Source organism: Eleutherodactylus coqui, chromosome 4 (genome assembly GCF_035609145.1).
Source record: "Eleutherodactylus coqui strain aEleCoq1 chromosome 4, aEleCoq1.hap1, whole genome shotgun sequence".
Taxonomy (NCBI): Eukaryota; Metazoa; Chordata; class Amphibia; order Anura; family Eleutherodactylidae; genus Eleutherodactylus; species Eleutherodactylus coqui.
This window is the reverse complement of record NC_089840.1, coordinates 294,063,834-294,091,719: the sequence shown is the minus strand read 5'-3', so window position 1 is coordinate 294,091,719 and position 27,886 is coordinate 294,063,834. Positions and strand designations below refer to the sequence as shown.

General features: G+C 52.7%; 2 protein-coding genes across 2 annotated transcripts in view; one reads left to right on the top strand and one right to left on the bottom strand.

The window, feature by feature from the left end:
• Nucleotides 1–27,886, bottom strand: part of ABLIM1 (actin binding LIM protein 1) — a 509,502-nt gene that overhangs the window by 205,126 nt on the left and 276,490 nt on the right. The gene's annotated exons all lie outside the window — the stretch shown is intronic.
• FHIP2A (FHF complex subunit HOOK interacting protein 2A) overlaps nt 19,729–27,886 on the top strand; it is a 40,270-nt gene continuing 32,112 nt past the window's right edge. The window contains exon 1 of the mRNA XM_066601401.1: nt 19,729–19,968. Coding sequence (XP_066457498.1) covers nt 19,924–19,968 — 45 coding nt within the window. The 5' untranslated portion in view covers nt 19,729–19,923. The remainder of the gene's footprint in view (nt 19,969–27,886) is intronic.

Below are 27,886 nucleotides of genomic sequence, written 5' to 3'. Positions count from 1 at the left end.
CATATAGGCGCGGTACGCACCCGTCCCATGATGTAAAAGGCTATGTAGCCTAATTAGTTCCAGATGAGTTCTTTTTCCCGCAAAATTGCGAAGTGTAATGTGCAATTAAGCAGGTATCAGGTCCGCATTTGCACCCCCCATAGACTCCTTGGGGTCTTTTTAGGAGCGTGGAATGCATATGCAAAAACGAAAGTGAGAATAAACCCATTAACATTAATGTGTTCTTAACGCATGCGAGTTCGCTATCGGACAGGACTGGTCCGTGTGAATGCACCCTGACTGTCAGTAATTGCTGCATATGGCCTCCTGATCTTGCTGGGACAGCGCACGGCTCAGTGCTGGGGAACTGCTGTCTCCTACCGGCAGAAAGGGGTCTGGGCTGATGCATCATGTGGCCTTAGTTTATGGCTTCCAGTGCTGTCTGACCCAGTGATCAGCTGATCGCCGGGGATCCTGAAGATAGCTCATCAGTAGCAAAAGTCCCGGCCAACTCCTTTATCCTATGACTACAGCATGCAGGGGATTTTGAGCTCTGTCTCAGAAAAAAGTACGGAAATGAATCAGCGCAGAATAAAACAAATTGGTGTCCAAGAGTGGACAGATATACATAAATATAGTAAAACATGCTCCCCAGGCTATTCCTGCAGCTCCTCTCCTCTATCTCTGCAGACCATTGCTGCTGTTGTAGTTCCTTTGCCCTATCTCTGCCACAGCATTATTGAGGCTCCTCTCTCTCCCAGATCATTGCTGGGGATCCTCTACACCGTCTCCCCAGACCATCGCAGCACCTCCTGCCCTCCATCTCCCCAGACCATCGCAGCACCTCCTGCCCTCCATCTCCCCAGACCATTGGAGCACCTCCTGCCCTCCATCTCTCCAGACCATTGCTGCAGTTCCTCTCCCCTGTCTCTGCCAGACCATTGCTGTGGCTTCTACTCTCTATCTCCCCAGATTATTACCGCAGGTCCTCTCTGCTCTCTTCCCATAAAATAAATATAAATCTTGATATTTGTATAGCATCAACTTATTCTGCAGTGCTTTTAGGCAATTTATTTATTACCCTTCACCAAGCTGAGTACTCATTTTACCAACCTCAGAAGGGTGGAAGGCTGAGTCAACCTTGAGCCAGCTACTTGAACCATGTGGGAATGGAACTTGCAACCTTCAGGTCGTGAGCGAGAGTTTAGGACTACGTTTCTGCTGCTTTAACACTCTGCACCACAACTCTCCAGGTCATACCATTGCTGCAGAACCTATTCTCCATCTCACCAAACCATTGCTGTGCCTGCCATCTCCCACCTTCACCAGACCATTTCTGAGCTTGCTCTCCTCCATCTGATCAGACCATTGCTGTGGCATGTATCCTCTGTCTCCCCAAGCCATTACTGCAGTTCCTCTCCCTCATCTCCATCAGACCATTGCTGAGGCTCTTCTCCTCCATTTCCCAAGGCCATTGCTATGCCTCCTTTCCTCTGTCTATCCAGACCATTGTGGCAGCTCCATTGCTCCGTCTCCCCAGATCTTTCATGCAGCTACTCTCTTCTGTATACCCAGAAAATTGCTGCAGTTCCTTCTTTTCTGTCTTTCCATACCATTTATGTGGCTCTTCTCTTCCATTTTCCCAGACCAGCAGCAGCTTCTTTCCTGCATCTCCAAAGACCATTGTTGTGCTTTTCCATTTTTCCAGACTATTCCTGCAGCTCCTCTCCTCCATCTCCCCGGGCCATTGCTGTGCTGTTATCTGTCTCCCTATAACATTGCTGCAACTCCTCTCTTCTTCTCGGACTCCTCAGACCATTGCTGCGGCCCGGCTTCTCCATCCTCCCAGACCATTCCTGCGGCTCCTTTTCTCTGTCTACCTAGAAAGTTGCTGCAGCTTCTCTCTTCCTTCTTCTTACTACCTCTCCAGCGCTCCTCACCTCCATCTCCCCAGACCATGACGCTGCTCTTCTCTGCCTCCTTACACCATTGCTGTGGCTCCTCCACTCTGTGTTCCCTGACGACTATAGGGCCCCCTCCCCCATTCCTCATGCCATTATACTAGATGATTTTGTGGCCTCCATCCAATCTGATAGTGAGGAAATTATGTTTGACAGCAATTAATTAATCCGGTCAAAGTTGCAGGAAGTTGTAAAATTAGTCCAAAGAATTCCACAATGTACCAGGCAGCTGATGCAGAACGGAATGCAGTCCGCAGGGCGCACTTATAATTAGTTACAACGCTTAAAGCACATTCATGATCAAGGACATGTCCCTTTAAGAGAAAACCTTGAGTCGTCCTCCAGTCAAGGTGCTGAATACACATAGCAATTCGGGTTCCACGCATCCAATAATGTGCTTCAAATGTGCTTCCCTGCAGTCCAAAACCTCATGGAGAATACCTCATTATAAAATGTACAGGGTCCTTTAAAAAAAAATTGGGAGCAAATTCTGCCGCATTTCTGTATCCAAAAAACAGTCAAAATCCGCAGCTGATGTCATACTATGCAGCGCTCCCCTCACCTCCTTCAAAGGCTTCCAACTTTCAGCGCTCCCCAGCTTCCGGTTCCTAGCGGCCTGTACTGGCCTCACCTGACCAGCAGCAACGCACCTGACCAGGCCGCTGGGAACTGGAAGCCGGGGAGCGCTGACAGCGGGAAGCCTTTGGAGGAGGTGAGGGGGAGCGCCGCGGAGTATAAAATCAGCTGCGGATACGCGGTTGATTTCCAGTCAAAATCCACATTAATGGGACAGATTTTGACTGTTTTTGGATGCAGAAATGCGTAATTTGCCGCGGAACTTTTTTGCTGCAGGCATTCGACAGCATTTCCACCACCTGTAAACATCCCCTAAGCCACCTAGAGGTATGCTGCTATGTGCAGAGTGGCCTCAGTAGTAATAGTGTGCCCTATATCCACTCCAGAACTGGACACAGTATTCCAGATGAGGTCTGAGTAAGGCTGGATTCACACAGGTGCAAGCATTTCTACGTTCGCCCTCCGGCGCCGTACAAACGCGTGAATAGGCGCACACATCTAACGTATATATGCCATTTCGGATGGCACAGGCCCGGCACATATACGCAGAGGCCGCAATGCCGTTGGGCATGGGGAGACAGTTTAGCTCTGCTAATCTGTCTCTCCCTTCCCTCCCCATTGCCGGCTCACCTCCTCTCTCCTCCCCTCCGGAGCTTAGCTCCGTCCCTGTCCGCCCCCATCCCATTGCAAACAGCCGGAGGGGAGTAGAAAGGAGGAGAGAAGGGGGAGGGCGTTTAGCAGTTACACTGCTAAACGCCCTCCCAGCTCCCTTCTCCGGCCGCTGTCGTAGGCTCCCATAGGAGTCTATGCGGCGGCCAATATATTCAGGGCAGAAAGATAGTTCCAGGACTATCTTTCGTGCCTGGCGTAATAGCGCCCAATGCCATATTGGCCAGCCTGGTGCTTTTATGCCGCAGGAATACGCCTGTGTGATCTGATGCATTGGAATCCAATGCATCAGATCGTAGCGTATATCGGCCGGCCGTGAACACGGCGGGCGATTTACGCTCGCGCAAATAAGCCCTAAGAGGAGTAGAGGGGGATTATGACCTCCCGTGATCTAGACTCTATGCTTCTCTTAATACATCCCAGAATTGTGTTTGCCTTTTTGGCTGCTGCATCACATTGTTGACTCATGTTCAGTCTATGATCTATTCGTACCCAAGTCTTTTTCACATGTGCTGCTGCTTAGCCCAATTCCTCCTATACTGTATGTGCTTTCTTCATTTTTCTTGCCCAGATGTAGGACTTTGCATTTCTCCTTGTTAAATACCATTCTGTTAGTCGCTGCCCCAAGCTTTTCTAGATCTTTTTGAATCCTCTCTCTTCTCTGCTGAAGACGTCACAGAGGGAGCACCCACCCTCTGTGAACCTGTGAAGAAGTAAGCTGTTTTGTTTTGTGCGATATCACTTACCTGCACTGGAATGTTGCTCTTTTAGTGCTTTTCCTGGGCCAAAATTTGGCTACATGTCCCTTCTCTTGACAAATATAGCACATTTTCCCCCTGCTGGCTGTTTTTAATGGTGTCTGGGCATCTTGACCTCTCCCTCCTGAGATCATTCTGTATGGTCTGCACCAACCAGCTACAGGCTTGCTTATGTCTCTTTTTGCAAGGAGAAAGTCATCTGCCAAACATATTGCTTTGTCAGCATTTTTGGTTGGGTCAATCCACATTGATCGCAGCCTGTAAGAGGTTAACAGCAGGGATTGTGTTGTCACTGATGCCCACTGTTGCAGCAGGAGGCCGGCTGTCCGTCACAGTTGGCTCCCGCTGCAGATGGAGCTGGGTCAGCTTCTGAGTCTGCGCCATGCATAGGGCATAAATGTATGCCCTGGGGATAGAACTGCTTCCCAGTATGGGCATACGTCTACCCAGGGGTGGGAAGAGGTTAAGGGCCTATTCAGATGTCCGTTTTTTTACAGACTGAATACGGACAGCACATGGACCCATTAAAGTAAATTGGTGTATTCAGGTGTGCGCTTTTTTTTTTGTAAGTGGACTGATGATGCATGTAAAAAATAATTGCAGCAATTGTTCTATTTCCGTCTGTATTCACAAACCAGAACCGCCCGTGAAAGTCGATGGGAGGGTAACAATAAATGCAGTGAATACGGATGTTAGGTTACTGCGTTGTTTTACGCGTTGCCAGGGGACAGTGAAAACAAAAAGTGACATCAATTGGACACAAGTCGTGTTTATTTTACAAATGTGAAAAACGGATGGCGCACAGACGAAGAAGAGAAAGGTGCAAATAAACAGCAAGAACGCAACACGCACGAACAATGCAGGGAAATCGGTTCGTTTTTCATGGAGCGAACGCCCGTGTGAATGAGAAGCCCGATGTGTAATATTCAGAACACGTCCCTACTGAAAACAATATGGGGGCCATCTCTGCCCTCCGGTGTTCAGTCACCTTCCCCAATCTATGCGTGTCTCCATTATGGCAATCGATCAAATGTTTGGTGGCAATCGAAGAGTTAAAGGGGTTTTCTGAGTTATTTTATAAGGTCTTGGGCTTCCCGTACCCAAAGTGATGTCAGCTGGTCAGAAGGCCGTGTGACGTCCCTTGAACGTGTCACAGGGGGAAGCCCACAGCAGTGACATCCCCGTCAGGCCTTCTATTGGCTGCAGCTTCAGTGGTACGAATGGGACGGGAATCACAGTTTACACATAAAATCTATATCCCCATCATCATCCCAGGACAGGATTGGTGTTTTTTTGCCATTTCCAGCCCCGTTCCAGGATGCATCGTAATTTCCCATCTTGGCAGAGAAGCGGTCAGCACAAGCCGATGACAAATGAGCCCGTGTACGCTGTACAGAAATGGCGCTCTGCAGAGATGCGGTGTTGGGATAACGGCTCCGGGTTCTTCCGCCGGTTATTGTAGAGTGGTTTGCGTCATGTTTGGGGCTTTATTTGCTGTAAAGCTGAACATCCTGCGGTCCTGCGATTGTCTGGCTGCGGTCCCACTTGTCATTTTCTGTTACTTTTGCTCCTAACTTTTCATGAAGGCGACTTTATAGACAAAGCCAACAGCGACACCTGCAGGCAGAACTGAGAATGACACGAGATGTAAAGCTAACCCTCCTATTCAGGCTCATTCACACAGGTGTGATACACAGAGCTGACACTCCATTGGTTTGCATTATTCAGCCCTGCGTTTTTCCCACGCATGAAAGAAACCGCAGCATGTCCTATTTTGGTCTGTATCCATTGAAGTCAATGCGTTGGTGCAAATAGACTGGAAGTGAAAACCCATGATACATTTGTATCATCAGCAGGGGCGTAACTATAGGGGATGCAGGGGATGTGGTTGCACCGGGCCCAGGAGCCTTGGGGGGCCCATAAGGCCTCTCTTCTCCATATAGGGAGCCCAGTACTATGAATAAAGCATTATAGTTGGGGGGCCCCGTTACAGGTTTTGCATTGGGGCCCAGGAGCTTCAAGTTATGGCTCTGTGCAGCATGGTTTAGGTATGGGTACGGGTACAGATACAGATAGAGGGGGGGAGGGCCCAGCTCACCTTTTGCCTCAGGGCCCCTGAGCCTTTACTTACGCCCCTGATCAGCAGGGGTTAATGGGAAATCACTCCTGTCACACCAACCTGATCAGCTTCTACAAGGAGGTAAGTCCTAGACCGGACCGGAGAGTCACTGGATCTTGTGTATCTGGACTTCTCCAAAGCGTATGATACAGAGCCGCATAAAAGGCTGGTCTATAAACTGAGAATGCTCGGTCTGGGGAGAATGTGGGTAAGGGGGTAACGGGTCAGTGATAGGAAGCAGAGGGGGTTGATTTGTTCTCAAGCATCGCGGCTCAGCCAATCACTGCAGCGCTCAATGAACAAATCACAGCCAGCGCTTCCTGGAGGCGGGGATTTAGAACCGCCAAACCAGGAAGCGCTGACTAAAAACTACAAGCAAGTGGGCCGGAGCTGCCGAGGAGACGCATGGCGGAACCGACAGCGCCTGTTAGGTGATGTATTTTTTTCAATGTAGCCAGGGCTTATTTTAGGGCTTTTACAGTATGATCTCCGTGTTTTCGTGCGATGCAACACAAAAAAGGGTCCATAGGGAAACATGGGCTACAAAACATCGCAAATCATGGCAATATAGAGCATGCTGGGATTTTGTATTGTCGCAATGTAGCAGCCTACAAAACATCGCTAATGTGAAGGAACCCGTTGGAAAGCTCGGGCCTCACATAACATGCGGCTTGTAGCGCTGTCGCATCACGAGAAAATGGCGCGATTGTCGCTTGTATGAAACCGGCCTAAACTTGCCCATGTGAATGAGCCCCCAATCTGTGGTGCATAAGGACGTATTCACAGGGGCTTCCTCTCCGTCTGCGTGCATCAGACAGCACACGGACCCATTAAAGTCAACGGGGCCGTTCACAGATGTAGTCCGTGTAAAAGAACTGCAGTATGTCCAATACCCAGACAGACGGACCAGGATCGCCCATTCAAGTCCATGAGGAAACAAGATGGTATCAGAGTTCCCTCCGCACCCACTGTCATGTGACTGAGTTCCCTCCGCACCCACTGTCATGTGACTGAGTTCCCTCCGCACCCACTGTCATGTGACTGAGTTCCTGCGCACCCACTGTCATGTGACTGAGTTCCCTCCGCACCCACTGTCATGTGACTGAGTTCCCTCCGCACCCACTGTCATGTGACTGAGTTCACTCCGCACCCACTGTCATGTGATTTTTTTTGTCCATTTTCTCTGTGTTGTGACATATTGGGCCTACTGCCGTCTTTTTAACGTTTTTTTATGTGAAAGTAATAGAAATGACACACGCAACGCTTCTGGATGTCACACGCATAAACACAGACAATGAAATCAGTCCATTTTTCATGGAGTGAAACTTGACATACTGGCGTGAAGGAGCCCTTAGGCCACTTTCACACCCGTGTATTTGATTTCAATGGGTGCGTTCACACGCTCGTATTTTTCTGTGTATTTCGGTTGTGACGATAAAACGCCGCATGCGCTGTTTTCCCGTGCAGGTGGCACCAAATATCCCCATAGAAGTCAATGGGGATGTGCGAATGTGCACAAAAAAATGCGAGGAGATGCGTTAAACACTGCGGAATTGTGCAGGAAACGGAACGTAGCCTGAAATCATTAGACTAATTATGGCTGGGAGCATCGGTGGGGGGAGGGGGGTTGGCGTAAAATATGCCGATGCGCGTGCAAAAGCTAAGCTAATTCACACAAATGTGTGTGAGCTCGTGTGAATCTGCCCAAAAAGGGGTTTAGTATGACTTCACTATTGATGACCCGTCCTCAGGGCATCCGTAGGTGATCAGCTGATACCGGGCCAACGTAAACCGCATACGGTCGTGTGAAGGAGACCTCGATGGGCGCTGCGGGCCGCGGCCCTGTGTTCTGAGCCGTCAGCCTCTGACTCCATTACTCGGGACGAGATTTAACCAAATTGATGAAACGAGTGATTCCAGGCGACTATCAGCCCGTGTGAACGCGGCCGCCGACCAGGCACTGCGCAGGAGGTCGCTCATTAGTCGTACCTGTCCAGCTGATTGATATGGAACGACTAGAGCGCCGCGATCCGTATACACAGGCAGTCCTTCATCTATGAACGACTGCCAGTTTACAGTGAATGGTGGCGGCCAGCCGAGAGATCAACAGCCCCTCAGTGAAGCAGCCGACGGTCCGCCTGTCTAAGACCACCATAACAGCAGACCCCCGCTGACCGACAATTCCAGAGGACAGGCCGTAAATGGTCCTAGAAACACCTAGAGAGTCAAAATGGCCGCTCTTCCCCTAGATGAAGCCTTGTGGGGGGTCTTTGGGGGTCCAGTGTTTTGTTACCTCAGAGTCTCTGCTAACCCGAAATGCGGCCTGGAAATCCTAGTAAGACGAAGGCCCCAAAATCTGTGAGTTGCTCCCTTGTTTCTGAGGGCTGTGAGTCACGGTTGGCACGATGAACCCTGCAGGACCCGGGTAGGGACATACTGAGACTCCATCCTCCATCCTCCATCCTCCCTCCTTCATCCTCCATCCTCCATCCTCCATCCTCCATCAGCTCCAGACTGAAAACAATGGGTTACAATGAAAAATAAAAATTGGTCAAATGTCTCCTCCACTTCGCTCTAATCCCTGTGAAGCAGGTAAAGGGTTAACAGGCGTCCGACATGTTGTTTTGTACACTTACTGTGATTCATGGGGGTCTACGACATCTAAGGGCCTCAAAGCCAATATGGCCAAGATTTATGAAAACAGGCGCCAAAGGAAAGTGCAGCGGTCGCCCATAGCAACCAATCCGCTCGCTGCTTTCATGAAGGCATCTGAGAACTAGGAGCTGATAGGTTGTTATGGGCGACACCAACAAATATACCAGCTGCCATCTAGTGACACCCCGTATAGTGCTGTATATGAGGTGACACCAGGTGTGCAGTGCTGTATATGAGGTGACACCAGGTGTGTAGTGCTGTATATGAGGTGACACCAGGTGTGTAGTGCTGTATATGAGGTGACACCAGGTGTGTAGTGCTGTATATGAGGTGACACCAGGTGTGTAGTGGTGTATATGAGGTGACACCAGGTGTGTAGTGGTGTATATGAGGTGACACCAGGTGTGTAGTGCTGTATATGAGGTGACACCAGGTGTGTAGTGCTGTATATGAGGTGACACCAGGTGTGTAGTGGTGTATATGAGGTGACACCAGGTGTGTAGTGCTGTATATGAGGTGACACCAGGTGTGTAGTGCTGTATATGAGGTGACACCTAGTGTGTAGTGCTGTATATGAGGTGACACCAGGTGTGTAGTGCTGTATATGAGGAGACACCAGGTGTGTAGCGCTGTATATGAGGTGACACCAGGTGTGTAGTGCTGTATATGAGGTGACACCAGGTGTGTAGCGCTGTGTATGAGGTGACACCAGGTGTGTAGCGCTGTATATGAGGAGACACCAGGTGTGTAGTGCTGTATATGAGGTGACACCAGGTGTGTAGTGCTGTATATGAGGTGACACCAGGTGTGTAGTGCTGTATATGAGGAGACACCAGGTGTATAGTGCTGTATATGAGGAGACACCAGGTGTGTAGCGCTGTATATGAGGTGACACCAGGTGTGTAGTGCTGTATATGAGGTGACACCAGGTGTGTAGTGCTGTATATGAGGTGACACCAGGTGTGTAGCGCTGTATATGAGGTGACACCAGGCGTGTAGTGCTGTATATGAGGTGACACCAGGTGTGCAGTGCTGTATATGAAGTGACACCAGGTGTGTAGTGGTGTATATGAGGTGACACCAGGTGTGCAGTGCTGTATATGAGGTGACACCAGGTATGTAGTGCTGTATATGAGGTGACACCAGGTGTGCAGTGCTGTATATGAGGTGACACCAGGTATGTAGTGCTGTATATGAGGTGACACCAGGTGTGTAGTGCTGTATATGAGGTGACACCAGGTGTGTAGTGCTGTATATGAGGTGACACCCCGTATAATGCTGTGTATGAGGTGACACCAGGTGTGTAGTGCTGTATATGAGGAGACACCAGGTGTATAGTGCTGTATATGAGGTGACACCAGGTGTGTAGCGCTGTATATGAGGAGACACCAGGTGTGTAGCGCTGTATATGAGGTGACACCAGGTGTGTAGCGCTGTATATGAGGAGACACCAGGTGTGTAGCGCTGTATATGAGGTGACACCAGGTGTGTAGTGCTGTATATGAGGTGACACCAGGTGTGTAGTGCTGTATATGAGGTGACACCAGGTGTGTAGTGCTGTATATGAGGAGACACCAGGTGTATAGTGCTGTATATGAGGAGACACCAGGTGTATAGTGCTGTATATGAGGAGACACCAGGTGTATAGTGCTGTATATGAGGTGACACCAGGTGTGTAGCGCTGTATATGAGGTGACACCAGGTGTGTAGCGCTGTATATGAGGTGACACCAGGTGTGTAGCGCTGTATATGAGGTGACACCAGGTGTGTAGCGCTGTATATGAGGTGACACCAGGTGTGTAGCGCTGTATATGAGGTGACACCAAGTGTGTAGCGCTGTATATGAGGTGACACCCCGTATAGTGCTGTGTATGAGGTGACACCAGGTGTGTAGTGTTGTATATGAGGTGACACCAGGTGTGTAGTGCTGTATATGAGGTGACACCAGGTGTGTAGTGCTGTGTATGAGGTGACACCAGGTGTGTAGTGCTGTATATGAGGTGACACCAGGTGTGTAGTGCTGTATATGAGGAGACACCAGGTGTATAGTGCTGTATATGAGGTGACACCCCGTATAGTGCTGTATATGAGGTGACACCAGGTGTGTAGTGCTGTATATGAGGTGACACCAGGTGTGTAGTGCTGTGTATGAGGTGACACCAGGTGTGTAGTGCTGTATATGAGGTGACACCAGGTGTGTAGTGCTGTATATGAGGTGACACCAGGTGTGTAGTGCTGTGTATGAGGTGACACCAGGTGTGTAGTGCTGTATATGAGGTGACACCAGGTGTGTAGTGTTGTATATGAGGTGACACCAGGTGTGTAGTGCTGTATATGAGGTGACACCAGGTGTGTAGTGCTGTATATGAGGTGACACCAGGTGTGCAGTGCTGTATATGAGGTGACACCAGGTATGTAGTGCTGTATATGAGGTGACACCAGGTGTGTAGTGCTGTATATGAGGTGACACCAGGTGTGTAGTGCTGTATATGAGGTGACACCAGGTGTGTAGTGCTGTATATGAGGTGACACCCCGTATAGTGCTGTGTATGAGGTGACACCAGGTGTGTAGTGCTGTGTATGAGGAGACACCAGGTGTGTAGTGCTGTATATGAGGAGACACCAGGTGTATAGTGCTGTATATGAGGTGACACCAGGTGTGTAGTGCTGTATATGAGGTGACACCAGGTGTGTAGTGCTGTATATGAGGTGACACCAGGTGTGTAGTGCTGTATATGAGGTGACACCAGGTGTGTAGTGCTGTATATGAGGAGACACCAGGTGTGTAGTGCTGTATATGAGGAGACACCAGGTGTATAGTGCTGTATATGAGGTGACACCAGGTGTGTAGTGCTGTATATGAGGTGACACCAGGTGTGTAGTGCTGTATATGAGGTGACACCAGGTGTGTAGTGCTGTATATGAGGAGACACCAGGTGTGTAGTGCTGTATATGAGGAGACACCAGGTGTATAGTGCTGTATATGAGGTGACACCCCGTATAGTGCTGTATATGAGGTGACACCAGGTGTGTAGTGCTGTATATGAGGTGACACCAGGTGTGTAGTACTGTATATGAGGTGACACCAGGTGTGTAGTGCTGTATATGAGGTGACACCAGGTATGTAGTGCTGTATATGAGGTGACACCAGGTGTGTAGTGCTGTATATGAGGAGACACCAGGTGTATAGTGCTGTATATGAGGAGACACCAGGTGTATAGTGCTGTATATGAGGTGACACCAGGTGTGTAGCGCTGTATATGAGGTGACACCAGGTGTATAGTGCTGTATATGAGGTGACACCAGGTGTGTAGTGCTGTATATGAGGTGACACCAGGTGTGTAGTGCTGTATATGAGGTGACACCAGGTGTATAGTGCTGTATATGAGGTGACACCAGGTATGTAGTGCTGTATATGAGGTGACACCAGGTGTGTAGTGCTGTATATGAGGAGACACCAGGTGTATAGTGCTGTATATGAGGAGACACCAGGTGTATAGTGCTGTATATGAGGAGACACCAGGTGTATACTGCTGTATATGAGGTGACACCAGGTGTGTAGCGCTGTATATGAGGAGACACCAGGTGTGTAGTGCTGTATATGAGGTGACACCAGGTGTGTAGTGCTGTATATGAGGTGACACCAGGTGTGTAGTGCTGTATATGAGGAGACACCAGGTGTGTAGTGCTGTATATGAGGTGACACCAGGTGTGTAGTGCTGTATATGAGGTGACACCAGGTGTGTAGCGCTGTATATGAGGTGACACCAGGTGTGTAGCGCTGTATATGAGGTGACACCAGGTGTGTAGCGCTGTATATGAGGTGACACCAGGTGTTTAGCGCTGTATATGAGGTGACACCAGGTGTGTAGCGCTGTATATGAGGTGACACCAGGTGTGTAGCGCTGTATATGAGGTGACACCCCGTATAGTGCTGTGTATGAGGTGACACCAGGTGTGTAGTGTTGTATATGAGGTGACACCAGGTGTGTAGTGCTGTATATGAGGTGACACCAGGTGTGTAGTGCTGTGTATGAGGTGACACCAGGTGTGTAGTGCTGTATATGAGGTGACACCAGGTGTGTAGTGCTGTATATGAGGAGACACCAGGTGTATAGTGCTGTATATGAGGTGACGCCCCGTATAGTGCTGTATATGAGGTGACACCAGGTGTGTAGTGCTGTATATGAGGTGACACCAGGTGTGTAGTGCTGTGTATGAGGTGACACCAGGTGTGTAGTGCTGTGTATGAGGTGACACCAGGTGTGTAGTGCTGTGTATGAGGTGACACCAGGTGTGTAGTGCTGTGTATGAGGTGACACCAGGTGTGTAGTGCTGTATGTGAGGTGACACCAGGTGTGTAGTGTTGTATATGAGGTGACACCAGGTGTGTAGTGCTGTATATGAGGTGACACCAGGTGTGTAGTGCTGTATATGAGGTGACACCAGGTGTGTAGTGCTGTATATGAGGTGACACCAGGTGTGCAGTGCTGTATATGAGGTGACACCAGGTGTGTAGTGCTGTATATGAGGTGACACCAGGTGTGTAGTGCTGTATATGAGGTGACACCAGGTGTGCAGTGCTGTATATGAGGTGACACCAGGTATGTAGTGCTGTATATGAGGTGACACCAGGTGTGTAGTGCTGTATATGAGGTGACACCAGGTGTGTAGTGCTGTATATGAGGTGACACCAGGTGTGTAGTGCTGTATATGAGGAGACACCAGGTGTATAGTGCTGTATATGAGGTGACACCAGGTGTGTAGTGCTGTATATGAGGTGACACCAGGTGTGTAGTGCTGTATATGAGGTGACACCAGGTGTGAAGTGCTGTATATGAGGTGACACCAGGTGTGTAGTGCTGTGTATGAGGTGACACCAGGTGTGTAGTGCTGTATATGAGGTGACACCAGGTGTGTAGTGCTGTATATGAGGAGACACCAGGTGTATAGTGCTGTATATGAGGTGACACCCCGTATAGTGCTGTATATGAGGTGACACCAGGTGTGTAGTGCTGTATATGAGGAGACACCAGGTGTGTAGTGCTGTGTATGAGGTGACACCAGGTGTGTAGTGCTGTGTATGAGGTGACACCAGGTGTGTAGTGCTGTATATGAGGTGACACCAGGTGTGTAGTGCTGTATATGAGGTGACACCAGGTGTGTAGTGCTGTATATGAGGTGACACCAGGTGTGTAGTGCTGTATATGAGGTGACACCAGGTGTGTAGTGCTGTATATGAGGTGACACCAGGTATGTAGTGCTGTATATGAGGTGACACCAGGTGTGTAGTGCTGTATATGAGGTGACACCAGGTGTATAGTGCTGTATATGAGGTGACACCAGGTGTGTAGTGCTGTATATGAGGTGACACCAGCTGTATAGTGCTGTATATGAGGAGACGCCAGGTGTATAGTGCTGTATATGAGGTGACACCAGGTGTGTAGCGCTGTATATGAGGTGACACCAGGTGTGTAGCGCTGTATATGAGGTGACACCAGGTGTATAGTGTTGTATATGAGGAGACACCAGGTGTGTAGTGCTGTATATGAGGTAAAACCAGGTGTGTAGTGCTGTATATGAGGTGACACCAGGTGTGCAGTGCTGTATATGAGGAGACACCAGGTGTGTAGTGCTGTATATGAGGAGACACCAGGTGTGTAGTGGTGTATATGAGGTGACACCAGCTGTGTAGTGCTGTATATGAGGTGACACCAGGTGTGCAGTGCTGTATATGAGGAGACACCAGGTGTGTAGTGCTGTATATGAGGTGACACCAGGTGTGTAGTGCTGTGTATGAGGTGACACCAGGTGTGTAGTGGTGTATATGAGGTGACACCAGGTGTGTAGTGGTGTATATGAGGTGACACCAGGTGTGTAGTGCTGTATATGAGGTGACACCAGGTGTGTAGTGCTGTATATGAGGTGACACCAGGTGTGTAGTGCTGTAGATGAGGTGACACCAGGTGTGCAGCGCTGTAGATGAGGTGACACCAGGTGTGTAGCGCTGTATATGAGGTGACACCAGGTGTGTAGTGCTGTATATGAGGTGACACCAGGTGTGTAGTGTTGTATATGAGGTGACACCAGGTGTGCAGTGCTGTATATGAGGTGACACCAGGTGTGTAGTGCTGTAGATGAGGTGACACCAGGTGTGCAGCGCTGTAGATGAGGTGACACCAGGTGTGTAGTGCTGTATATGAGGTGACACCAGGTGTGTAGTGCTGTGTATGAGGTGACACCAGGTGTGTAGTGCTGTATATGAGGAGACACCAGGTGTGTAGTGCTGTATATGAGGTGATACCAGGTGTGTAGTGCTGTATATGAGGAGACACCAGGTGTGTAGTGCTGTATATGAGGTGACACCAGGTGTGTAGTGCTGTATATGAGGTGACACCAGGTGTGTAGTGCTGTATATGAGGAGACACCAGGTGTGTAGTGCTGTATATGAGGTGACACCAGGTGTGTAGTGCTGTATATGAGGTGACACCAGGTGTGCAGTGCTGTATATGAGGTGACACCAGGTGTGCAGTGCTGTATATGAGGTGACACCAGGTGTGTAGTGCTGTATATGAGGTGACACCAGGTGTGTAGTGCTGTATATGAGGTGACACCAGGTGTGTAGTGCTGTATATGAGGTGACACCAGGTGTGCAGTGCTGTATATGAGATGATAAACCAGTGTGTAGTGCTGTATATGAGGTGACACCAGGTGTGTAGTGCTGTATATGAGGTGACACCAGGTGTGCAGTGCTGTATATGAGGTGACACCAGGTGTGTAGTGCTGTATATGAGGTGACACCAGGTGTGTAGTGCTGTATATGAGGTGATACCAGGTGTGTAGTGCTGTATATGAGGTGACACCAGGTGTGTAGTGGTGTATATGAGGTGACACCAGGTGTGCAGTGGTGTATATGAGGTGACACCAGGTGTGCAGTGCTGTATATGAGGTGACACCAGGTGTGTAGTGCTGTGTATGAGGTGACACCAGGTGTGTAGTGCTGTATATGAGGTGACACCAGGTGTGTAGTGCTGTATATGAGGTGACACCAGGTGTGTAGTGCTGTATATGAGGTGACACCCCGTATAGTGCTGTATATGAGGTGACACCAGGTGTGTAGTGCTGTATATGAGGTGACACCAGGTGTGTAGTGCTGTATATGAGGTGACACCAGGTGTGCAGTGCTGTATATGAGATGATAAACCAGTGTGTAGTGCTGTATATGAGGTGACACCAGGTGTGTAGTGCTGTATATGAGGTGACACCAGGTGTGTAGTGCTGTATATGAGGTGACACCAGGTGTATTGTGTTGTATATGAGGTGACACCAGGTGTGTAGTGCTGTATATGAGGTGACACCCCGTATAGTGCTGTATATGAGGTGACACCAGGTGTGTAGTGCTGTATATGAGGTGACACCAGGTGTGCAGTGCTGTATATGAGATGATAAACCAGTGTGTAGTGCTGTATATGAGGAGACACCAGGTGTGTAGTGCTGTATATGAGGTGACACCAGGTGTATTGTGTTGTATATGAGGTGACACCAGGTGTGTAGTGCTGTATATGAGGTGACACCCCGTATAGTGCTGTATATGAGGTGACACCAGGTGTGTAGTGCTGTATATGAGGTGACACCAGGTGTGCAGTGCTGTATATGAGATGATAAACCAGTGTGTAGTGCTGTATATGAGGTGACACCAGGTGTGTAGTGCTGTATATGAGGTGACACCCCGTATAGTGCTGTATATGAGGTGACACCAGGTGTGTAGTGCTGTATATGAGGAGACACCAGGTGTGTAGTGCTGTATATGAGATGATAAACCAGTGTGTAGTACTACAGTCTATGAAGTGACAATAAAATAGCTATAATGCCCGGGCTGCAGTCCGCAGTTTGCCATTGTGTATTTGCTCCGATTCACGGTTTCGTGTTGTCGTTGCGACCATGTAGTGTAGTTGTGTGTGCAGTGTGTGGGGGCAGCAGTGTGCACTCTCGGTGCTCTGTGGGTGTGTGTTGTGGCCGCAGAAGGCAGGGGCAGCAGTGTGCAGTTGTGTCTGCGGCCGGCAGGGGCAGCAGTGTGCAGTTGTGTCTGCGGCCGGCAGGGGCAGCAGTGTGCAGTTGTGTCTGCGGCCGGCAGGGGCAGCAGTGTGCAGTTGTGTCTGCGGCCGGCAGGGGCAGCAGTGTGCAGTTCTGTCTGCGGCCGGCAGGGGCAGCAGTGTGCAGTTGTGTCTGCGGCCGGCAGGGGCAGCAGTGTGCAGTTGTGTCTGCGGCCGGCAGGGGCAGCAGTGTGCAGTTGTGTCTGCGGCCGGCAGGGGCAGCAGTGTGCAGTTGTGTCTGCGGCCGGCAGGGGCAGCAGTGTGCAGTTGTGTCTGCGGCCGGCAGGGGCAGCAGTGTGCAGTTGTGTCTGCGGCCGGCAGGGGCAGCAGTGTGCAGTTGTGTCTGCGGCCGGCAGGGGCAGCAGTGTGCAGTTGTGTCTGCGGCCGGCAGGGGCAGCAGTGTGCAGTTGTGTCTGCGGCCGGCAGGGGCAGCAGTGTGCAGTTGTGTCTGCGGCCGGCAGGGGCAGCAGTGTGCAGTTGTGTCTGCGGCCGGCAGGGGCAGCAGTGTGCAGTTGTGTCTGCGGCCGGCAGGGGCAGCAGTGTGCAGTTGTGTCTGCGGCCGGCAGGGGCAGCAGTGTGCAGTTGTGTCTGCGGCCGGCAGGGGCAGCAGTGTGCAGTTGTGTCTGCGGCCGGCAGGGGCAGCAGTGTGCAGTTGTGTCTGCGGCCGGCAGGGGCAGCAGTGTGCAGTTGTGTCTGCGGCCGGCAGGGGCAGCAGTGTGCAGTTGTGTCTGCGGCCGGCAGGGGCAGCAGTGTGCAGTTGTGTCTGCGGCCGGCAGGGGCAGCGGTGTATGTGTGCGGTGTAGTAGTGTCGGCGGCCGGCAGGGGCAGCAGCGTGTGTGTGCGGTGTAGTAGTGTCGGCGGCCGGCAGGGGCAGCGGTGTATGTGTGCGGTGTAGTAGTGTCGGCGGCCGGCAGGGGCAGCAGCGTGTGTGTGCGGTGTAGTAGTGTCGGCGGCCGGCAGGGGCAGCGGTGTATGTGTGCGGTGTAGTAGTGTCGGCGGCCGGCAGGGGAAGCAGTGTGTGTGTGCGGTGTAGTAGTGTCGGCGGCCGGCAGGGGCAGCAGTGTGTGTGTGCGGTGTAGTAGTGTCCGCGGACGGCAGGGGAAGCAGTGTGTTTGTGCGGTGTAGTAGTGTCCGCGGCCGGCAGGGGCAGCAGTGTATGTGTGTGGTGTAGTAGTGTCCTCGGCCGGCAGGGGCAGCAGTGTGTGTGCGGTGTAGTAGTGTCCGCGGACGGCAGGGGAAGCAGTGTGTGTGTGCGGTGTAGTAGTGTCCGCGGCCGGCAGGGGCAGCAGTGTATGTGTGTGGTGTAGTAGTGTCGGCGGCCGGCATGGGCAGCAGTGTATGTGTGTGGTGTAGTAGTGTCCGCGGCCGGCAGGGGCAGCAGTGTATGTGTGTGGTGTAGTAGTGTCGGCGGCCGGCATGGGCAGCAGTGTATGTGTGTGGTGTAGTAGTGTCCGCGGCCGGCAGGGGCAGCAGTGTATGTGTGTGTGCGGTGCAGTAGTGTCCACGGCCGGCAGGGGCAGCAGTGTGTGTGTGTGGTGTAGTACTGTCTGCAGCCGGCAGGGGCAGCAGTGTGTGTGCGGTGTAGTAGTGTCGGCGGCCGGCGGGGGCAGCAGTGTGTGCGGTGTAGTAGTGTCCGCGGCCGGCAGGGGCAGCAGTGTGTGTGGTGTAGTAGTGTCGGCGGCCGGCAGGGGCAGCAGTGTGTGTGCGGTGTAGTAGTGTCCGCGGCCGGCAGGGGCAGCAGTGTGTGTGCGGTGTAGTAGTGTCGGCGGCCGGCAGGGGCAGCAGTGTGTGTGCGGTGAAGTAGTGTCCGCGGCCGGCAGGGGCAGCAGTGTGCGGTGTAGTAGTGTCCGTGGCCGGCAGGGGCAGCAGTGTGTGTGCGGTGTACTAGTGTCAGCGGCCGGCAGGGGCAGCAGTGTGTGTGCGGTGTACTAGTGTCAGCGGCCGGCAGGGGCAGCAGTGTGTGTGTGCACTGCGGTAGTGCCCGATGCCGGCAGGGGCAGCAGTGTGTGTGCGGTGTAGTAGTGTCGGCGGCCGGCGGGGGCAGCAGTGTGTGCGGTGTAGTAGTGTCCGCGGCCGGCAGGGGCAGCAGTGTGTGTGGTGTAGTAGTGTCGGCGGCCGGCAGGGGCAGCAGTGTGTGTGCGGTGTAGTAGTGTCCGCGGCTGGCAGGGGCAGCAGTGTGTCCCCGGTGTCGTGTCTCCCCGGTGTAGTAGTGTTGGCGGCCGGCAGGGGCAGCAGTGTGTGTGCGGTGTAGTAGTGTCCGCGGCCGGCAGGGGCAGCAGTGTGTGTGCGGTGTAGTAGTGTCGGCGGCCGGCAGGGGCAGCAGTGTGCAGTGTAGTAGTGTCCGCGGCCGGTAGGGGCAGCAGTGTGCGGTGTAGTAGTGTCGGCGGCCGGCAGGGGCAGCAGTGTGTGTGCGGTGTAGTAGTGTCCGCGGCCGGCAGGGGCAGCAGTGTGCAGTGTAGTAGTGTCCGCGGCCGGCAGGGGCAGCAGTGTGTGTGTGCGGTGTAGTAGTGTCCGCGGCCGGCAGGGGCAGCAGTGTGCAGTGTAGTAGTGTCGGCGGCCGGCAGGGGCAGCAGTGTGTGTGCGGTGTAGTAGTGTCCACGGCCGGCAGGGGCAGCAGTGTGTGTGCGGTGTAGTAGTGTCGGCGGCCGGCAGGGGCAGCAGTGTCTGTGCGGTGCAGTGGTGTCCGCGGCCGGCAGGGGCAGCAGTGTGTGTGCGGTGCAGTAGTGTCCGCAGCCGGCAGGGGCAGCAGTGTGCGGTGTAGTAGTGTCCGCGGCCGGCAGGGGCAGCAGTGTGTAGTGTAGTAGTGTCGGCAGCCGGCAGGGGCAGCAGTGTGCGGTGTAGTAGTGTCGGCGGCCGGCAGGGGCAGCAGTGTGTGTGCGGTGTAGTAGTGTCCGCGGCCGGCAGGGGCAGCAGTGTGCGGTGTAGTAGTGTCCGCGGCCGGCAGGGGCAGCAGTGTGTCCCCGGTGTCGTGTCTCCCCGGTGTGTAGTGTAGCCGTCTCCCCCGGTGTGTAGTGTTGTGTGTCCGTCGGGTTTGCACTCTGGAGCGGCGCCGGCAGAAGCTCTCGGATTTCTCCAGGTCTTCCCGGGAGAAGCTGCAGCAGAAGCGGGAGAAGATGTTCTCGAAGATCACGTCCATCCTGCAGCAGGCGGTGGAGGCGGTGAGTGAGCGGCGGCCGTGACTCCAGCCCGGGGCTCCGCCGAAGCCTCCGGGCAGCTAGGCCGCAGGCCGGGGACTCTCCTGAGGCGGGGCCCGGGATCAGAGCACGACTCCCGGCAGGAAGGGAGACGCCCAGGGGGCGACAATGAGGGATGATGTGGCCGGAACTGAAGTCAGCTGCTTCCTAGTCAGCGGCTGGAAACCGAGCAGAACACAATGAACAGCCGGGGGACATAACATAACGTACGGGTACACAACACCCCGAACACAACGAACAGCCGGGGGACATAACATAACGTACCGGCTCCACAACACCCCGAACAGAACGTACCGGCCGGGGGACATAACATAACGTACCGGCTCCACAACACCCCGAACACAACGTACCGGCCGGGGGACATAACATAATGTACCGGCTACACAACACCCCGAACAGAACGTACCGGCCGGGGGACATAACATGACATACCGACTCCACAACACCCCGAACACAACGTACCGGCCGGGGGACATAACATAATGTACCGGCTACACAACACCCCGAACAGAACGTACCGGCCGGGGGACATAACATAACGTACCGGCTCCACAACACCCCGAACACAACGTACCGGCCGGGGGACATAACATAACGTACCGGCTCCACAACACCCCGAACACAACGTACCGGCCGGGGGACATAACATAATGTACCGGCTACACAACACTCCGAACAGAACGTACCGGCCGGGGGACATAACATGACATACCGACTCCACAACACCCCGAACACAACGTACCGGCCGGGGGACATAACATAATGTACCGGCTACACAACACCCCGAACAGAACGTACCGGCCGGGGGACATAACATGACATACCGACTCCACAACACCCCGAACACAACGTACCGGCCGGGGGACATAACATAATGTACCGGCTACACAACACCCCGAACAGAACGTACCGGCCGGGGGACATAACATAACGTACCGGCTCCACAACACCCCGAACACAACGTACCGGCCGGGGGACATAACATAATGTACCGGCTACACAACACTCCGAACAGAACGTACCGGCCGGGGGACATAACATGACATACCGACTCCACAACACCCCGAACACAACGTACCGGCCGGGGGACATAACATAATGTACCGGCTACACAACACCCCGAACAGAACGTACCGGCCGGGGGACATAACATGACATACCGACTCCACAACACCCCGAACACAACGTACCGGCCGGGGGACATAACATAATGTACCGGCTACACAACACTCCGAACAGAACGTACCGGCCGGGGGACATAACATGACATACCGACTCCACAACACCCCGAACACAACGTACCGGCCGGGGGACATAACATAATGTACCGGCTACACAACACCCCGAACAGAACGTACCGGCCGGGGGACATAACATGACATACCGACTCCACAACACCCCGAACACAACGTACCGGCCGGTGGACATAACATAACGTACCTGCTCCACAACACCCCGAACACAACGTACCGGCTCCACAACACCCCGAACACAACGTACCGGCCGGTGGACATAACATAACGTACCTGCTCCACAACACCCCGAACACAACGTACCGGCCGGTGGACATAACATAACGTACCGGCTCCACAACACCCCGAACACAACGTACCGGCCGGGGGAGATAACACAACGTACCGGCTCCACAACACCCCGAACACAACGTACCGGCCGGGGGACATAACATAATGTACTGGCTCCACAACACCCCGAACACAACGTACCGGCCGGGGGACATAACATAATGTACCGGCTCCACAACACCCCGAACACAACGTACCGGCCGGGGGACATAACATAATGTACCGGCTCCACAACACCCCGAACATAACGTACCGGCCGGGGGACATAACATAACATAACGGCTCCACAACACCCCGAACACAACGTACCGGCCAGGGGACATAACATAACGTACTGGCTCCACAACACCCCGAACACAACGTACCGGCCGGGGGACATAACATAATGTACCGGCTCCACAACACCCCGAACATAACGTACCGGCCGGGGACATAACATAACATAACGGCTCCACAACACCCCGAACCCAACGAACCGGCAGGTGGACATAACATAATGTACCGGCTACACAACACCCCGAACACAACGTACCGGCCGTTGAACATAAAATAATGTACCTGCTCCACAACACCCCGAACACAACGTACCGGCCGGTGAACATAACATAATGTACCGGCTCCACAACACCCCGAACACAACGTACCGAGCGGTGGACATAACATAACGTACCGGCTCCACAACACCCCGAACACAACGTACCGGCCGGTGAACATAACATAACGTACCGGCTCCACAACACCCCGAACCCAACGTACCGGCCGGGGGACATAACATAATGTATCGGCTACACAAGACCCTGAAAACAACGTACCGGCCGGGGGACATAACATAATGTATCGGCTACACAACACCCCGAACACAACATACTGGCCGGTGAACATAACATTATGCACCGGCTCCACAACACCCCGAACACAACGTACCGGCTGGTGAACATAACATAATCTACCGGCTCCACAACACCCCGAACACAACGTACCGGCCGGGGGACATAACATAACGTACCGGCTCCACAACACCCCCAACACAACGTACCGGCCGGGGGACATAACATAATGTACCGACTCCACAACACCCCGAACCCAACGTACCGGCCAGGGGACATAACATAATGTACCGGCTCCACAACACCCCGAACACAACGTACCGGCCGGGGGACATAAAATAATGTACCGGCTCCACAACACTCCGAACACAACGTACCGGCCGGTGGACATAAAATAATGTACCGGCTCCACAACACCCCGAACCCAACGTACCGGCCGGTGAACATAACATAATCTACCGGCTCCACAACACCCCGAACACAACGTACCGGCTGGTGAACATAGCATGATGTACCGGCTACACAACACCCTGAACACAACGTACCGGCCGGGGGACATAACATAACGTACCGGCTCCACAACACCCTGAACACAACGTACCGGCCGGGGGACATAACATAACGTACCGGCTCCACACTACCCCGAACCCAACGTACCGGCCGGTGGACATAAAATAATGTACCGGCTACACAACACCCTGAAAACAACGTACCAGCCGGTGAACATAACATAATGTATCGGCTACACAACACCCTGAAAACAACGTACCAGCCGGTGAACATAACATAATGTATCGGCTACACAACACCCTGAAAACAACGTACCGGCCGGGGGACATAACATAACGTACCGGCTCCACAACACCCCGAACACAACGTACCGGCCGGAGGACATAACATAACGGCTCCACAACACCCCGAACCCAACGTACCGGCCGGTGGACATAACATAATGTACCGGCTACACAACACCCCGAACCCAACGTACCGGCCGGTGAACATAACATAACGTACCGGCTACACAACACCCTGAACACAACGTATCGGACGGGGGACATAACATAACGTACCAGGTCCACAACACCCCGAACCCAACGTACCGGCCGGTGGACATAACATAATGTACCGGCTCCACAACACCCCGAACAGAATGTACCGGCCGGTGGACATAACATAATGTACCGGCTCCACAACACTCCGAACACAACGTACCGGCCGGGGGACATAACATAACGTACCGGCTCCACAACACTCCGAACACAACGTACCGGCCGGTGGACATAACATAACGTACGGGTACACAACACCCCGAACAGAATGTACCGGTCGGTGGACATAACATAATGTACCGGCTCCACAACACTCCGAACACAACGTACCGGCCGGGGGACATAACATAACGTACCGGCTCCACAACACCCCGAACCCAACGTATCGGCTGGTGGACATAACATAATGTACTGGCTACACAACACCCCGAACACAACGTACCGGCCAGGGGACATAACATAATATACCGGATCCACAACACTCCGAACACAATGTACCGGCCGGTGAACATAACATAATGTACCGACTCCACAACACCCCGAACACAACGTACCGGCCGGTGAACATAACGTACCGGCTCCACAACACCCCGAACACAACGTACCGGCCGGAGGACATAACATAACGTACCAGGTCCACAACACCCCGAACCCAACGTACCGGCCGGGGGACATAACACAACGTACCGGCTCCACAACACCCCGAACACAACGTACCGGCCGGGGGACATAACACAACGTACCGGCTCCACAACACCCCGAACACAACGTACCGGCCGGGGGACATAACATAACGTATCGGCTCCACAACACCCCGAACACAAAGTACCGGCCGGGGAACATAACATAACGTACCGGCTCCACAACACCCCGAACACAACGTACCGGCCGGTGAACATAACATAACGTACCAGGTCCACAACACCCCGAACCCAACGTACCGGCCAGGGGACATAACATAATGTACTGGCTCCACAACACCCCGAACACAACAAACCGGCCGGTGAACATAACATAACATAACGGCTGCACAACACCCCGAACCCAACGTACCGAGCGGTGGACATAACATAATGTACCGGCTACACAACACCCCGAACACAACGTACCGGCCGTTGAACATAACATAATGTACCGGCTACACAACACCCCGAACACAACGTACCGGCCCGTGAACATAACATAACGTACCGGCTCCACAACACCCCGAACCCAACGTACCGGCCGGGGGACATAACAATGTACCGGCTCCACAACACCCCGAACCCAACGTACCGGCCGGGGGACATAACATAACGGCTCCACAACACCCCGAACACAACGTACCGGCCGGGGGACATAACATAATGTATCGGCTACACAAGACCCTGAAAACAACGTACCGGCCGGGGGACATAACATAATGTATCGGCTACACAACACCCCGAACACAACATACTGGCCGGTGAACATAACATTATGCACCAGCTACACAACACCCCAAACACAACGTATCGGCTGGTGAACATAGCATAATGTACCGGCTCCACAACACCCCGAACCCAACGTACCGGCCGGTGAACATAACATAATCTACCGGCTCCACAACACCCTGAACACAACGTACCGGCTGGTGAACATAGCATGATGTACCGGCTACACAACACCCTGAACACAACGTACCGGCCGGGGGACATAACATAACGTACCGGCTCCACAACACCCCGAACACAACGTACCGGCCGGGGGACATAACATAATGTATCGACTACACAACACCCCGAACACAACGTACCGGCCGGGGGACATAACATAATCTACCGGCTCCACAACACCCCGAACACAACGTACCGGCCGGTGAACATAACATAATCTACCGGCTCCACAACACCCCGAACACAACGTACCGGCTGGTGAACATAGCATAATGTACCGGCTCCACAACACCCCGAACCCAACGTACCTTCCGGTGGACATAAAATAATGTACCGGCTACACAACACCCCGAACACAACGTACCGGCCGGTGAACATAACATAATGTATCGGCTACACAACACCCTGAAAACAACGTACCGGACGGGGGACATAACATAACGTACCGGCTCCACAACACCCCGAACACAACGTACCGGCCGGAGGACATAACATAACGGCTCCACAACACCCCGAACCCAACGTACCGGCCGGAGGACATAACATAATGTACCGGCTACACAACACCCTGAACACAACGTACCGGCCGGAGGACATAACATAACGTACCAGGTCCACAACACCCCGAACCCAACGTACCGGCCGGTGGACATAACACAACGTACCGGCTCCACAACACCCCGAACAGAATGTACCGGCCGGTGGACATAACATAATGTACCGGCTCCACAACACTCCGAAAACAAAACGTACCGGCCGGGGGACATAACATAACGTACCGGCTCCACAACACTGCGAACACAACGTACCGGCCGGTGGACATAACATAATGTACCGGCTCCACAACACCCCGAACCCAACGTATCGGCTGGTGGACATAACATAATGTACCGGCTCCACAACACTCCGAACACAACGTACCGGCCGGGGGACATAACATAACGTACCGGCTCCACAACACTCCGAACACAACGTACCGGCCGGTGAACATAACATAATGTACTGGCTCCACAACACCCCAAACACAACGTATCGGCCAGGGGACATAACATAATGTACCGGCTCCACAACACCCCGAACACAACGTACCAGCCGGGGGACATAACATAACAACGTACCGGCTCCACAACACCCCGAACACAACGTACCGGCCGGTGAACATAACATAATGTACCGACTCCACAACACCCCGAACACAACGTACCAGCCGGGGGACATAACATAACAACGTACCGGCTCCACAACACCCCGAACACAACGTACCGGCCGGTGAACATAACATAATGTACCGACTCCACAACACCCCGAACACAACGTACCGGCCGGGGGACATAACATAATCTAACGGCTACACAACACCCCGAACACAACGTACCGGCTACACAACACCCCGAACACAACATACCGGTTCCACAACACCCTGAACGCAACATATCGGCCGGTGAACGGAACATAATGTATCGCCTACACAACACCCCGAACACAACATACCGGCCGGTGAACATAACATAATGTACCGGCTACACAACACCCCAAACACAACGTACCGGACGGGGGACATAACATAACGTACCAGCTCCACAACACCCCGAACACAACATACCGGCCGGAGGACATAACATAATGTACCGGCTACACAACACCCCGAACACAATGTACCGGCCGGTGAACATAACATAATGTACCGGCTACACAACACCCCGAACACAGCGTACCGGCCGGGGGACATAACATAACGTACCGGCTCCACAACACCCTGAACACAACGTACCGGCCGGGGGACATAACATAATGTACCGGCTCCACAACACCCCGAACATAATGTATCGGCTCCACAACACCGTACCGGCCGGTGAACATAACATAATCTACCGACTCCACAACACCCCGAGCACAACCTACCGGCCGGTGAACATACCATAATCTACCGGCTCCACAACACCCCGAACACAACGTACCGGCTACACAACACCCCGAACACAACGTACCGGCCGGTGAACATAACATGATGTACCGTCTACACTACACCCCGAACACAACGTACCAGCCGGGGGACATAACATAACAACGTACCGGCTCCACAACACCCCGAACACAACGTACCGGCCGGTGAACATAACATAATGTACCGACTCCACAACACCCCGAACACAACGTACTGGCCGGGGGACATAACATAATCTAACGGCTACACAACACCCCGAACACAACGTACCCGGTGCAAAATACTTTAATATACTATATAGAGGATCTGTAACACAACACACACGGGGCAAGACATAATATAATACAGCTGGTACGAGATACACAACATAATATACCCGCTATACACTACACAACACACCCGGTGCAAAATACTTTTAATATACTCTATAGAGGATATATAACACAACAAACCCAGCGCAAGATGCTAGAATATACTCTATAGAGGATATATAACACAACACACCTGGTGCGAGATACTATAATAGTGTATGAGTGTTGTATACTGTATGCAGCCCCACCCCACCTCCCAGCACAATGAAACATTGTATACAACACAAAACATTATAACAAGACAACCCCAATCAGAGGCTGGAATCGGCACATGTGACGGGGGCGGAGCTTCGCGATGACGCGTACAAGGGGGCGGAGCCAAAATGCTGGTGATGCCGAGACGAGCCGAATGGAGAAGATAGATCTGCGCAAGCGCGTCTAAAAAAGCAAGAAGACACCGAAGTTAGACGGAGCCATGGCAACGGGGACGCCAGCAACGGAGCAGGTAAGTGAATAACTTCTGTATGGCTCAT